Genomic DNA, 13,668 nt, shown 5'->3' on the forward strand with positions numbered 1-13,668 from the left:
GTTTTCAGAGAATTTTTATATTGTGTGGAAAAAAATTATATGTATAGTGGCTAGTGAAAAGTTTTAAATTTTCTATCGCGCTCTACCGAAACTGTTAAAATTGCTTGAGCGGGGATTTCAGTCGAGCGCAGTTGTAACAAGTTTGCCTCTTTAATAGCCCTTAATAGATGGGAAAATTGTTTTTGTTGAAAAAACGCGCTCCACCGGACAAGCTTCAATTCGCTGCGCGCTTGTGGATATTCGATACGCAGCTTACTTGTAAATCGTTCATTTTTCAGGCAAATTTGAAACTGTCGTCTTTCGATTGAGATTGATACCAAAACTACTGAAATACTAAAAATAAATTTTAAATTTTAAAAATTTCGCGCTAAAGTTTCTGCTGGGTCCAGTAGGGCGCGGCTGCTTGAAAATGAAAGATTTTTCAGCAGTGCGAGGCGTAAGGTCGCGGAAACGCGCTCCGTCGCACAACGGAAACCAAATTCAAATTTTTAGCCTATTTGACGTATCTTTAAGTAAAACCGCGACGCGTACGGAGCGCATCTCAAGGAAATTTTTTAATCCAATTTTTGGACCCTTCCTCGACTAGAACATCCCAAAAACAAAACATAGACCAAAATCTTTCTCTTAAAATATTTATTCCACCCCCTTTTTTTTTGGCTTCCGTGTCTATTTTCTTCAAAGTGTTTTTAGGAAGACGAAGAAAAAAGAAACACTTCTTCCGACGCCATCCTCATTATTTCTTTTCTTTTAACTAATGTCTGCCTCTATCTTATTCAATTATCTCTTTCTCCCCCTTCTTCTTTCTCACTTGCTGGTTACTTTTTGTAGTTCTTTTTCTTTCTCTTTCTCTTTCCCTATTTTTCCCCCGAAATGTGTCATGTCTATTGTATTTTCGTGTATAAGGACGATGCGATGACTAACCAGTGTGTATGTGATGATCCGTGTCTCTTGTTGTAGGGCTTTCTTTTTATATCAGAAGGGATTTTGGGGGGATTTGGAGTGTGTGTGTAGTTTGGAGAGTTTTGGTTACTGTATAACTTTTTATGTCATAAATAAATATTAAACATTTTCATTCAAATTCTGAATTTCGTCCTAAGTGGATTTTAATACTTTTCTTGTAAGCTCAACCTTAGTCTTCCTAAGTGTCGAATTTCAAAATTTTCTCAATTTTTTCCATGATTTTTTTCTATGGCTTATTTTAGCCGGGTCTTCTCACGAAAATCGTTTTCTTCATTTAAAATAATTTTTTCAACCGAAAAATTAATTTTCCATCTGAAAATGCTGAATTTGAGCTGAAAAAAAAACCTGAAAATTCATTTTAAAAATCGCAAAAAAATTTATTCTCGTACCGTAATTCTTTAAAGGAGTATTCAAATTTTTTTTTCGAAGGTATCGCCACGAAAATTGTTATTTTTCGATTTTTCTAATTTTTTACATAATTTTTTAGTTCAAAAATTAGTTTTTGTCTGAAAATCCGTTTTTTTTCACCAAATTTTTGTTGAAAACACCCAAAAATTGATTTTTTTTCTGAAAAATAAATGTGAAACCTACCGTACCCCTTTTAAAGGAACATTGAAAATTCTGTCCCCGGGTCTCGCCACGAAATACAATTTTTTGTTTTATTTTTTATTTTTCACTGAATTTTCACCAATTTTGAAGATTTTTTCGACGTTTTTCAGTGATTTTGAGCATTCATAAGCGTAAAATAAAGTTTTTTCGACAAAAACTCCACTTTTTCGATAATTTTCAACGATTTCTTTCCAGTTTTGTGCCAAAAATAAAATTCTTGTGCAAAAAGTCTGCAAAATTGTGGTGTAGTTTATTTTATTTCGTTTTGTAATACGACACCTCACTCTCCCATCGTTGATGGTCGTAGGCAACACAATAAACCGATGGAAAATTTGGTGTATACAGCAAACTTCCAGAGCCAACGGGCCAATTTTCGTCTTTTTTTTCACTCTTCCACTAAAATTCCACTAAAAATCGTGAAAATCCGAAAAATCGACCCAAAATTAATATTTCTGACTCGATGGCCTAGAAAACCAAATATTGGAGAAACCTAGGCCACCACGAAAAGGAAAGTTCTTAGCAGAGTTGCGCGGAATTCCGACTTCCGACTTCCGGGCATTTTTTGAATTCCGGCTTCCGACTTCCGACTTCCGCGCAACTCTGGTTCTTAGATTCAAAATGCGTCGCTGAAAAGTAGCGGCTCAAAATCGCTGTTTTGACTCGGTGGCCTAGAAAACCAATTTTCGGCAAAACCTAGGCCACCAAATGTTTTCTCCATTCCTTTCACTCATTCAGCTCATTTCATGGCTGTTCCCGAGCCATATATATCCCCTCCCTAGTCCCCCTAATCCCCCTTTCGTGGCGAATTTGAAATTTGCATACATATTCGATGAAGGGGAAGGAGAAAGAGAGAGAGAGAGAGCGAGGGGGCCGCCCGTTTACGTAAATTGAGCTTATTCGAACGAGTACACACTCTCCTCTCGAGAAAACGAAAAGTTTGTAGGGCGTGGTTGAATTGAAAATGTGACATTTTTCACGGCTTCTTTTCCCCCCTCCAACAGGTTGAAGCACTTTAAGCCTTCTTCGTCCTATTTCGTTTCCCTCCGATTTTTATCTTTTTCCAGAAATTTCTATCCGAGAGACCGTTTCATCCGTCGATATCTCCCCTAAGAATCTCTGAATGGAATGTGAATACGAAAAACAGAAAAAATTTATATATCCATTGGGGAGGAGTGTATAAAAGAAAACGAAAGACGAACAACAATGTTGTCTTTTCTTGAAATTTTGATGTCGTTGTTTTCAGTTTTCAGTTTCGAGACGCTATACTAGCAAGAGCGCTCTACCGGAACTTGTTTTAGTTTTTTCTTGAGTCATATTAGCTCGACACAGTTCTCACAACTGCGCTCCACCGAAATGCCCTTGAAAAATGTCTCTTTTTCGCATTTTTCTATAGAAACCTATTTTTTAAATCGAAAAACGCTGAAAATATTCTGAAATTGTCGAAAAAAACTCGATTTTTGATCGATTCATAGGGGTAAACAGAAATTTTGTGATAAAAATCAGATTTTTCAGCGTTTTCAGCCTATTTTTTAGTCAAAAAACTCAATTTTCAGTTGGAAACGGAGTTTATTCTGAATTTTCAGACTATTCCATCTCAAAAGCCTCATTTTTACAGCCAAACCCGTTGAAAAAACATCTGAAACTCGATTTTCAGCAAAAATGTATAGTTTTCGACTAAAAATTTAAAAAATTCAATCATAAGTGTAATTTAAGCACTTTCTCTAAATTTTCAATTTTTTTGTCAAAAATGAGTGTTTTATTTAGATTCGACAAACTCGGGTTTTCTAGAAAATTCCGACTGTTTTTGGATTTATCCAAGAATTTCGATTTCAGCTCGTAAATCGCTTCAAAATGAAAATTGTGAAGTGAAAAATGTACCAAAATGTAGATCTCAGCAAGCTCTATCTCTGTCACCTATTTTGATCCGGATTACAGATTGCTATTGACTCCATAACAATCTGAAATCCGGCTCAAAAAAGATGATAGAGATAGAGCTCGACGAGATCTACATTTTGGTATATTTTTCACTTCACAATTTTCATTTTGAAGCGATTTACGAGCTGAAATCGAAATTTTCGAATTTTCGGCAAATCTTCATGTCGGAATTTTTTGGAAAACCCGGATTTCCCGATACTCCGAAAATTCGTTCCCAAGAAGATTTGTCGAAAATTTGAGAGTTTTTTTTAATTTCCGCTCGTAAATCGCTTTAAAATGAAAATTGTGAAGTGAAAAATATACCAAAATGTATATCTCGACGAGTTCTATTTCTGTAGCATATTTTGATCCGGATTACAGATTGTTATGGAGTCAATAACAATCTGATATCCGGCTGAAAATATGTGATAGAGATAGAGCTCGTCGAGATCTACATTTTGGTATATTTTTCACTTCACAATTTTCATTTCGACGGGAGTTACAGGCTGAAATCGAAATTTTCGACAAATCTTCATGTCTGAATTTTCTGGAAAACCCGGATTCCCGATATTCCGATGAATCGTTCCCAGGAAAATTTGGTGAAAATTTCAAATTTTTGATTTCAGCCTGTAACTCCCTTCAAAATAAGAATTGTGAAGTGAATAATATACCAAAGTGTAGATCTCGACGAGCTCTATCTCTATCACCTATTTTGAGACGGATTATCCGGATTGTTACTGTGCGCTCATAGCACCATAACAATCTGAAATCCGGCTCAAAATAGGTGATAGAGATAGAGCTCGTCGAGATCTACATTTTGGTATATTTTTCACTTCACAATTTTCATTTTGACGGGAGTTACGAGAGTTTTTTTCAAATTTTTGTTTTTTTTTCCCTAACCTAGTTTTGGCACCAGCGCTCCACTGCTAATCTAGTCAGTTTCTCATGAATTTCTTAGTTTTTTCCTTCCAATAGCTCTCTTGCAAAAACAAATCCTCGAGAGCAACAACCAATTCACCACCACCACTAGTAGAAGCCCCCTGGGACGCCAATTTTGATTTTATGAGAGAAGTGAAAAGAGAACAATAGCCGTCGTCGAATGGCGCGGATGGAAAACGTAAAGTTTCTAATGTTTAGAAAATAAAAATATTTTTGTGTTCGTGTCACCTGGGAGTGATGTTTACTAGGTGGATGGGAGGATAATAGATTGGTTTTGTGATGCTCAGTTGGATAATATTTTCGATAGAATATAATAGTCTAGCACCGCAGTCGTTGTGAGTGTTTCCGTTCATGAGCTGAAAAGCTGAGGTCGTAAGGATTTTCGATAAACTTCTGAGTTTCGTCCAGGATTTGAATTGACTCCGGCATGATGATTTGTCGAGAACTTGAACATTTTGATTTCGGCTCGTAATTCTCGCTTCAAAATGAAAATTGTGCAGTGAAAAATGTACCAAAATGTAGATCTCAACGAGGTCTATCTCTGTCACCTATTATGAGCCGAATCCCAGATGGTTATAATGTCATGAGCGCACAATAACAATCTGTAATCCGCCTCAAAATAGGTGATAGAAATAGAGCTCACCGAGATCTACATTTTTGTATACTTTTCACTTCACAATTTTCATTTTGAAGCGAGTTACGAGCTGAAATCGAAATTCTCAGACAAAGCTGAGTTGTCGTGTGAATTCTCAATTTACTTCCGATTTTTGTCCAGGATTTGAATTGAACTCTATACGTTCAGTGAGATTTCGCCCGATTTTAAAGTTGACTTGGAAAGTTCAAATTTTAAAGATTCTGAACAAGATTTCAAGATTTTTGTAGAATTGAGTTTGTCGGTTTTTTAAAGGGTCTCGAAGCTCCATCAATTGTTTTTGTAACTTCCCGAAAGAATCTTGTGCTTCTAGATTGCTGAAACTGTGAGGATTTGGAATCTATTTTCAAACTCCCATAGTTATACATGTTTAATTATGTTTTTCTTTTTAAATTTAAAATTTATAAATTTTCTCTCATTAAATTCTGATTTTTGTTTTAGAAAAACGTAGCATTTCGCTGTTTTTTAGCTTTCAAATTCTGATTTTTTAATCGAAAATTGAAAAATTCCGTCTCGCTCGGTCTGGCGTGCTTTCGGCGCGTTTCGCAGAACAGAGCGCTTAAAATCTGAACAAAACGCGTCTCAGTCGCGCCAGTCTCCAATTTTGTCATCAAATGAAATCGTGTGTCTGGCGCACGTAACAAATCGTAGTTTTTTTTTTTCAAATTTTCGATAATTTTTGACCGAAAAATTGTGATTTTCTGCACAAAAACCATATTTCAGACAGCTAAACCCTTTAAACATTAACTCAGCTGTACTTCTGATGGAAAATTCACAAATTTCATGAAACTTTCTGAAATTTTTCGTAGTACTTCTAAACTTGACGGCGGATTCTGAATCCTCACGTCGTCACCTTTCAACTGCGCTCCACCGAAATTCCCTTGAAAAATGTCTCTTTTTCTCTGAGTCTCTCAATTTTGCACACAATTTTCTTCGGTTTCGGTAGAGCGCGGTTGTAAGAAGTGTGTCGTGCTAATAAAGTTGACGACGGATTCTGAATCCTCACGTCTTCAAGCTACCACTTTCTCCATTACATTCCGAATAACGATGTTACTGGCATGGTGCCAACTAGCCGTCTAACCTAATCCGCCCTCTCTCACCTCACCTCTCCCCCGTCGACAGACAACGTTTCAAATTTCTCTTCACCTGCTGCGTCTATAGAACGTCTTCTAACCTTCTAGACGGCAGGAATGAAAAGAGAAAAAGAAAAAACCAATCAATCAGAAAATCGCGCCGTGGTGGTCTCTAGCCACCCAGCAATACGTCTTTCGATTCGGTTTAGTTTACAAACAAGCCAGTGTCGATTTACGAGACATTTGGACGGAGAGGGGTCGATCGGGCTTAGGGCAGCTGTCTCCATCTCTCTCTGTCTGCGTCTCTCTATCTCTCTCGTCTCTTTCCGCTTTATAGGAAGGACTGATGAGTGGAGGACTAGACACTAGGAGGTTCACACCATTTTTTGTGTTTCCAAGAAAAGAAAATTCACATTTTTCGGCTCAGAATTACGTTTTTTGTTATCCGATTCTCTTTTGCCCTGAAATTTTGGTATTTTCAGGTTTTCAGCAGTTTCGATGCACCATATGAATGAAATTTAGACTCGGCGCATTAGAATTGTAAAAAAATGCAATTATGAGCCTAAAAATTGTGAATTTTGGTCTGAAAATTCACATTTTTCGGTTCGGAATTACATTCTACTGAGCCAAGGCTAAATTCCATTTATATGGTGCATCAAAACGGCTGAAAACCGCGTCAAAGGTGCGCCAGACACTAAATTTCCGACTGTTTTGGCAGGTTTTTTAGTAGATTTCAAGCATTTTTCACTCATTTTTGCGCATTTTGGCTTAAAATCAACGGGTTTCAGCCGATTTTTGTCGATTTCTAATAATTTTGCGTCGAATTTCAGCTCAATGAACGCGTCAAAGGCGCGCCAGAATCCAATTTTCTACATTTCTGATGAGACACCATTTTTTTTTGTGTTTCCAAGAGAGGAAAATGGCGAAAAAAAAGGGAGAAGAAGCCTTTTTAATTGGTGTCTTTCTTCTTTTGAGACGACGAAAAACATCTCGTTTCTTCACTTTTTTTTGCGCCGCAACACGACGCGACACGTAATTTCAATGATTTTTCGTTTAGAAATTCTAGGAAACCATGAAACTAGTTTAATAATTGAGTTTTAGCACTGAAAATCCAGAACTCTGAAAATCTGAAATTTTGCGGTTTTATACATCAATTCTCTTTTGAAAAGTCGAAAAACTGTGAATTTTTGTCAGAAAATTCACATTTTTGGCTAAATTCCATTTATATGGTGCATCAATACTGCTGAAAACCTGAAAATTCCAGAATTTTCGGTTTTCAGCCGTTTCGATGCACCATATACTGTCCCCGCACATAAAAAATGTAATTCTCAGCCGGAAAATTGGGAATTTTGGTTAGAAAATTCACATTTTTCGGCTCAGGATTACATTTTCAGATATCCGATTATCATTTTGCACTGAAAATCCAAAATTTTAAGGTTTCAGCTGTGAACGCGTCTCAGGCGCGCCAGATAATAAACTGGAAGTGATAACATCGTGTGACGCTGGGGTTCCGTTGACGCGGCGTTTTGTATGAAAAATATTCGAAAAACGCTTCAAAGGAGCGCCAGCCATCTCCAATTTTGTCATCAAACGTGTCTGGCGCGTCTTTGACGCGTTACGAATCGTAGTTTTCTGGTTTTTTTGCTCGAAAACTTGATTCTTCAATTTTTCGTAAATTTTTGACTGAAAAATTGTGATTTTCTGCACTAAAACCTGGAAATTTTAGATTTTCAGTGATTCTGAGTCAAAAAATGTGATTTTTTCAACAAAATTCACAATTTTTGCTCAAAATTCAATAATTTTCAACATTTCTAATGTGAATTAATGCATTAAAACGACAAATTTCGGATTTTCAGTGCAAATCGGTGAGCTCCGCGCTGAGCAACATGGCCTAGAAAACTCCTCCTCCTCTGCCATGAGCAATGGAGCCTCTTGTGCGAAAAATCACAATTTTTCAGTAAAAAATTTACGAAAAATTGAAGAATCATGGAAAAATCAGAGTTTTCGAGAAAAAAACCCAGCAAACTGCGATCCGTTACGCGTCAAAGGCGCGCCAGACACGTTTGATGACAAAATTGGAGGCTGCTGGCGCGCCTTTGACGCGTTTTTCGAATATATATTTTTAACGCGCCAACGGAACCCCAGCGTCGCACGATGTTATCACTTTTAATTTATTATCTGGCGCGCCTGAGACGCGTTTTAGGCAAAAATTTTTTGATAAAATAGAAAAAATCTCTACTTCCCCTCCCTCTCATTATTTTTTCCCTCTTTTTCGTATATTTTTTATTGCTGTAATTAGCAAAATTACACACAAATATATATATTTTTTTCTAGAAGCCCCGCCCCCTCGCTGTGCGCCATCCCACGACAACGGCTCCCCAGCCGTTTAGTCCAGTCCATTATGATGGTCTATCGACGGATGCATCGGCTGGCGAACGCGGTGATCGTGTGTTGTTTGGTAAGGCATTTTATATCATTTTTATTCAAAAAAATCGATTTTTTTGTTAATTTTATGAACAAAAAAATGGAATTCCCGGTGTCTGACACTGATAAAATGTGTTTTTTTAGAGACTGGCGCACCTCTGACGCGTTTTTCGAATATATATTTTTAACGCGTTAACGGAACGCCAGCGTCCCACGATGTTATCACTTTCACTTTATTATCTGGCGCGCCTCAGACGCGTAAATAAAATTTTTATGATTGTAGTGGAATTGACGCGGCGTTTCGTTTGAAAAATATTCCAAAAACGCGTCAAAGGTGCGCCAGTCTCCAATTTTGTCATGAAAAATCGAAGCTTTCGAACTATTTACGATTCGTTAGGCGTCAAAGGCGCGCCAGGCGCGTTTGATGACAAAATTGGAGATTGCTGGCGCTCTTTTGAAGCGTTTTTCGAATATTTTTCATACAAAACGCCGCGTCAACGGAACCCCAGCGTCACACGATGTTATCGCTTTCACTTTATTGTCTGGCGCGCCTGAGACGCGTTTTTTCTGCGAAACGCGCCGAAAGCACGCCAGACATGAAATTTTCTAGTTTTTCTTTTTTTTTCAGAAAAAAAAACGAAAAAAAAACACTTTTTCTATTTTGAAAGAAACAACTGAATCAGAAATTAGACGCTGGCGCGCCTGAGACGCGTTCACAGCTAAAACCTTAAAATTCTGGAATTTCAGTGCAAAATGATAATTGGATAATTGGAAAATTTTTGGTCAAAATTCAATAATTTCCAACATTTCTAATGAGAATTAATGCATTAAAACGGTAAATTTTGGGTTTTTAGTGCAAATCCATACTAATGCAAATTTGGAGGCTGGCGCACCTCTGACGCGTTTTTCGAAGTGTTCGAAAACTTTGATTTTTTCGATGATTTTGACCTAAAAATTGTGATTTTCTGCGTAAAAAACGCTTAAAAATGTCGAAATTTAACGAAAATTGTTGTGAAAATTCATTTGTTCCTTTTTTTTCCAGTTCGGATTCATTGTGATCTTCCTAAAAGCCCCATCAGAAGAGCAACGAATACGTGACGGTGTTCCGATAGTGTCACAAAATGCGGGTTGGTCGGCGAAAGATTGGGACGGAGTGAATAAAGAAGTGGCGGATTTATTGAAAAACGAATCGAAATCGGAGAGATCCGATTTGAGTGGATGGGATTTTAAGGGTGAGTTTTTTGGAGAAAATCGGAATTTTTCTGGTGAAAATTTGAAAAAAATGGCAAAATTGGTATATTTTTCCATTAAAAACACGATTTTTAAGCCGATTTTTCCAGCCGACGGAAAACCACTCAACGGTGCGGATATCGTCGAATCCGTCAGTTTTCTCAATGAGAATTTCGATATTTTGAATACGGCCAAGTTTGGAGATTTGAGCAGTGTCAAGACGATTCTCGTCATTCAGGTGAGCGTTTTTCAGTGAAAAATCGTCATTTTGGGGGTCCAGGACCCCAAAAATGGGTTTTTCGTGAATTTTAGGCTGAAAATGAATGTTTTTGCGTCTCAGGCGCGCCAGAATTACTCGGTCTGGCGTGCTTTCGGCGCGTTTCGCAGAAAAACGCGTCTCAGACGCGCCAGATAATAAAGTGACGCTCGGGGGTTCCGTTGACGCGTTTTGTTCGAAAAATAGTCGAAAACCGCGCGTCAAAGGTGCACCAGCCTCCGATTTTGTCATTAATGCGTCTGGTGCGCCTTTGACGCGTAACGAATCGTAGTTTGCTGGTTTTTTCCTCGAAAAACTCTGATTTTCCACGATTCTTCAATTTTTCGATATAAAATATGGTTTTTTGTGCAGAAAATTAGAATTTTTCGGTCAAAAATTATCGAAAAATTGAAGAATCATAGAAAAATCAGAGTTTTCGAGAAAAAAAACCAACAAACTACGATTTGAACGCGTCAAAGGCGCGCCAGACGCGTTGATGACAAAATTAGGGACTGGCGCACCTCTGACGCGCGGTTTTCGAGTATCTTTTCAAACAAACCGCGTCAACGGAACCCCCGAGCGTCAGTTTATTTTCTGGCGCGCCTAAGACGCTTTTTTCTGGGAAACGCGCCGAAAGCACGCCAGACCGAGTGAGACGGAATTTTTTGATCAAAAAATCAGATTTTTTTTGAAAAAATTCATAAATATCCCTAAAAATTACGTTTTCACCCAGAAAAACGGGTTTTTTTTCCATTGAAAAATTCGAATTTTGATGGAAAAATGGGAATTTTCAACTATTCCACCCTCTGAAAATTGTTATCTGGCGCGCCTGAGACGCGTTTTGTTCAGATTTGAAGAGCACTCTTTTCTGCCGGAATTTTTTGGTTTTTCTGAAAATTTTCATTAAAAAATTCAAATTTCCAGGTGCACGACCGTCCCGTCTACCTCCAATACCTCATCGAATCAATGCGAAATACGCAAGGAATCTCTGAAACATTGCTCGTCTTCTCCCACGATATCAACGTTGGAATCAACAACGAACTGATTCGAAACATCACATTCGCCCGTGTCTATCAAATATTCTATCCCTATAATCTCCAACTGTTCCCCTCTGTTTTTCCCGGTCAGTCGCCCACAGACTGTCCGGAGAAAATGAAGAGAGACCGTGCGCAAGAGACTAATTGCTCTAATTGGAGCTCTCCGGATAAGTACGGCAATTATCGGGTCGCCCAATTAACACAAATTAAACACCATTGGTGGTGGAAAATGAATTTTGTGTTCGATGGAATTGTGGATAAATTCGAAATGAATGATCCATGGGTACTACTTTTAGAAGAGGACCATATGTTGGCTCCAGACGCGTTGCACGTTCTTGATATAATCGTTTCGAACCGTCCGACGTATTGCGCCTCGTGTGAGATAATCTCACTTGGATTCTATCTGAAATCTACTAATAAATATGGACAAGACATTGCGCACCTCGGTGTTCACCCGTGGTACAGTAGCAAACATAACATGGGAATGGCACTGCAAAAAGCGACGTGGAAGAAGATTCAGGGATGCTCCGGGATGTTTTGTAGTTGGGATGACTATAATTGGGATTGGTCGTTGATGCAGGTGTCGGCGAAATGTTTGCCGCAAAGGTTTCGAGTCGTTTTTACGAAGAGTCCACGGGTGATTCATATTGGGGATTGTGGAGTGCATACGCATCGGTAAGTGCCCCGCTTTTGGGAAAAGTTCACTGGAGCGCGATTGCTAGACAGCAGAGTTTCATGGAATTCCGACTTCCGGGCATTTTTGCCATTCCGACTTCCGACTTCCGGATAAGGAATTTTACTTCCGACTTCCGGATAAGGAATTTTACTTCCGACTTCCGTCATTCCATAACTGTGGAATTTTCGAAAAGTGCGTTTTGCAGAAATGCATGGAAAAATGGTCTAAAAGGACAGAAAATAGGCTTTTCTTCAGCCAAAAACTAGTTTTCCACTGATTTTGGCGAATTTCATTATTTTTCTCTTGGAGTTTTTGAAAGTTTGAGAAAAAATCTAATTCCGACTTCCGACTTCCAACTTCCGACTTCCGGGCGTTTTTTCACTTCCGACTTCCGAGTTCCGACTTCCGGATAAGGAAAATCGCTTCCGACTTCCGACTTCCGGATAAGGAAATTCACTTCCGACTTTCGACTTCCGGATAAGAAATTTTCACTTCCATGCAACTCTGCTAGACAGATAGCTTACAACCGCGCTCTACCGAAAGCGAAGGAAATAGTGTGCGAAATTGAGAGACGCAGAGAAAAAGAGACAAAGGGATTTCGGTGGAGCGCAGTTGTAAGCACTCTGCTGAGCTAATAGAAACTGATGATTTTGAACTATTTTCTGTGATTTTTCAAAGATTTCAGAGATCGGCAAAAAATGGCGATTTTTGGCGAAATCCCCTTGAAAAATGTCTCTTTTTCTCTGAGTCTCTCCATTTCCCACGCAATTTTCTTGGGTTTCGGCAGAGCGCGGTTGTAAGAAGCGTGTCGTGCTAATAAATTCCGGAAATCGGAAAAAATAAATCAATTTTTCGGGATTTTTTCTCAAAATTTCAGCAAAAAACCACTTTTTCCGTCGATGTTTTTTTCCAATATTTAGACATAAAATGCTGAAATTTTCGAAGAAATTGCAGTTTGGTCAAATTTTTAGCCGAAAGAGCACTTGAAATTCGAAAAAAGTAGGAAAATTATTCAAAAATTCGATTTTTTTGCCCAAAATTAAAAAAAATCGACTGAAAAAGTGGTTTATTGTTGAAATTTTGGGAAAAAAATCCCGAAAAATCCAGAGATTTCTTTTTTCTGATTTCCGGAATTTACGTCTCTCAAATTTCGAAAAATGCTTTTTTTTTTCGAAAAATCACCCTTTTCTTCAAAATCTTCCATATTTTTGCAGATGCGAAGCCCACAAAGCGCTGAAATCCACTCAAGACCTCTTCCAACAGTACAAGGATCTCCTCTTCCCAAGTAGTATGACAGTCACTGACACCTCCAGAAGATCCCTGAAGCCGTCGAAGGAGAACGGTGGTTGGGGTGATGTTAGGTGAGAAAAAAAAATTTTTTTTGAATTTTTTTTTTCAAAAAAATTTCGAAAATTTTTAGAGACCGCCAACTGTGCGAGATCAACAAAACGCCACTAGTCCGGGTGTCGGCTCAACAGCCATCGGTGCTCCATTCGATGCTCAACACGAAAATTCAATTCAACACGACGACCACGCCCACTTTCACCTCAACTACCTCATCGAATAGTCAGAATTTATAGAATTTTCTCAATCATATCGATTCTCTTTCCCTTTTCTTGCCTTTATTAGCACGGCACACTTCTTGCAACTGCGCCCCACCGCACCCGGGAGAGTATCGGTGAGAGACGCAGAGTTAGACACAGATTTTTCTCTATTTTCGCTATTTTTCAAAGGTTTTTTGGTAAATTAGGCGAAAATAAGAAAAAAAAAACTGTGCCTAACTCTGCGTCTCTCTTGCCGATACTCTCTCGTTTTTTTGCGATGGAGCGCGGTTGCAAGAAGCTTCCCGTGCTAATTTTCCTGATTTTATTGTAAAAATTGGTGTTTTCCCCCCATTT

General features: G+C 38.4%; 1 protein-coding gene across 1 annotated transcript; it reads left to right on the forward strand.

Moving 5' to 3' along the window:
• Window positions 1–8,548: 8,548 nt before the first annotated feature.
• GCK72_016689 (uncharacterized protein) lies at window positions 8,549–13,350 on the forward strand (the record flags this gene model as incomplete). The annotated part of the gene is made up of 6 exons (XM_053731635.1): window positions 8,549–8,605; window positions 9,614–9,803; window positions 9,912–10,039; window positions 10,982–11,769; window positions 12,985–13,131; window positions 13,191–13,350. 6 exons carry the CDS (start codon window positions 8,549–8,551, stop codon window positions 13,348–13,350), a joined length of 1,470 nt encoding a protein of 489 aa, XP_053580548.1.
• Window positions 13,351–13,668: the final 318 nt, after the last annotated feature.

This window comes from Caenorhabditis remanei, chromosome V (genome assembly GCF_010183535.1).
Source record: "Caenorhabditis remanei strain PX506 chromosome V, whole genome shotgun sequence".
NCBI lineage: Eukaryota > Metazoa > Nematoda > Chromadorea > Rhabditida > Rhabditidae > Caenorhabditis > Caenorhabditis remanei.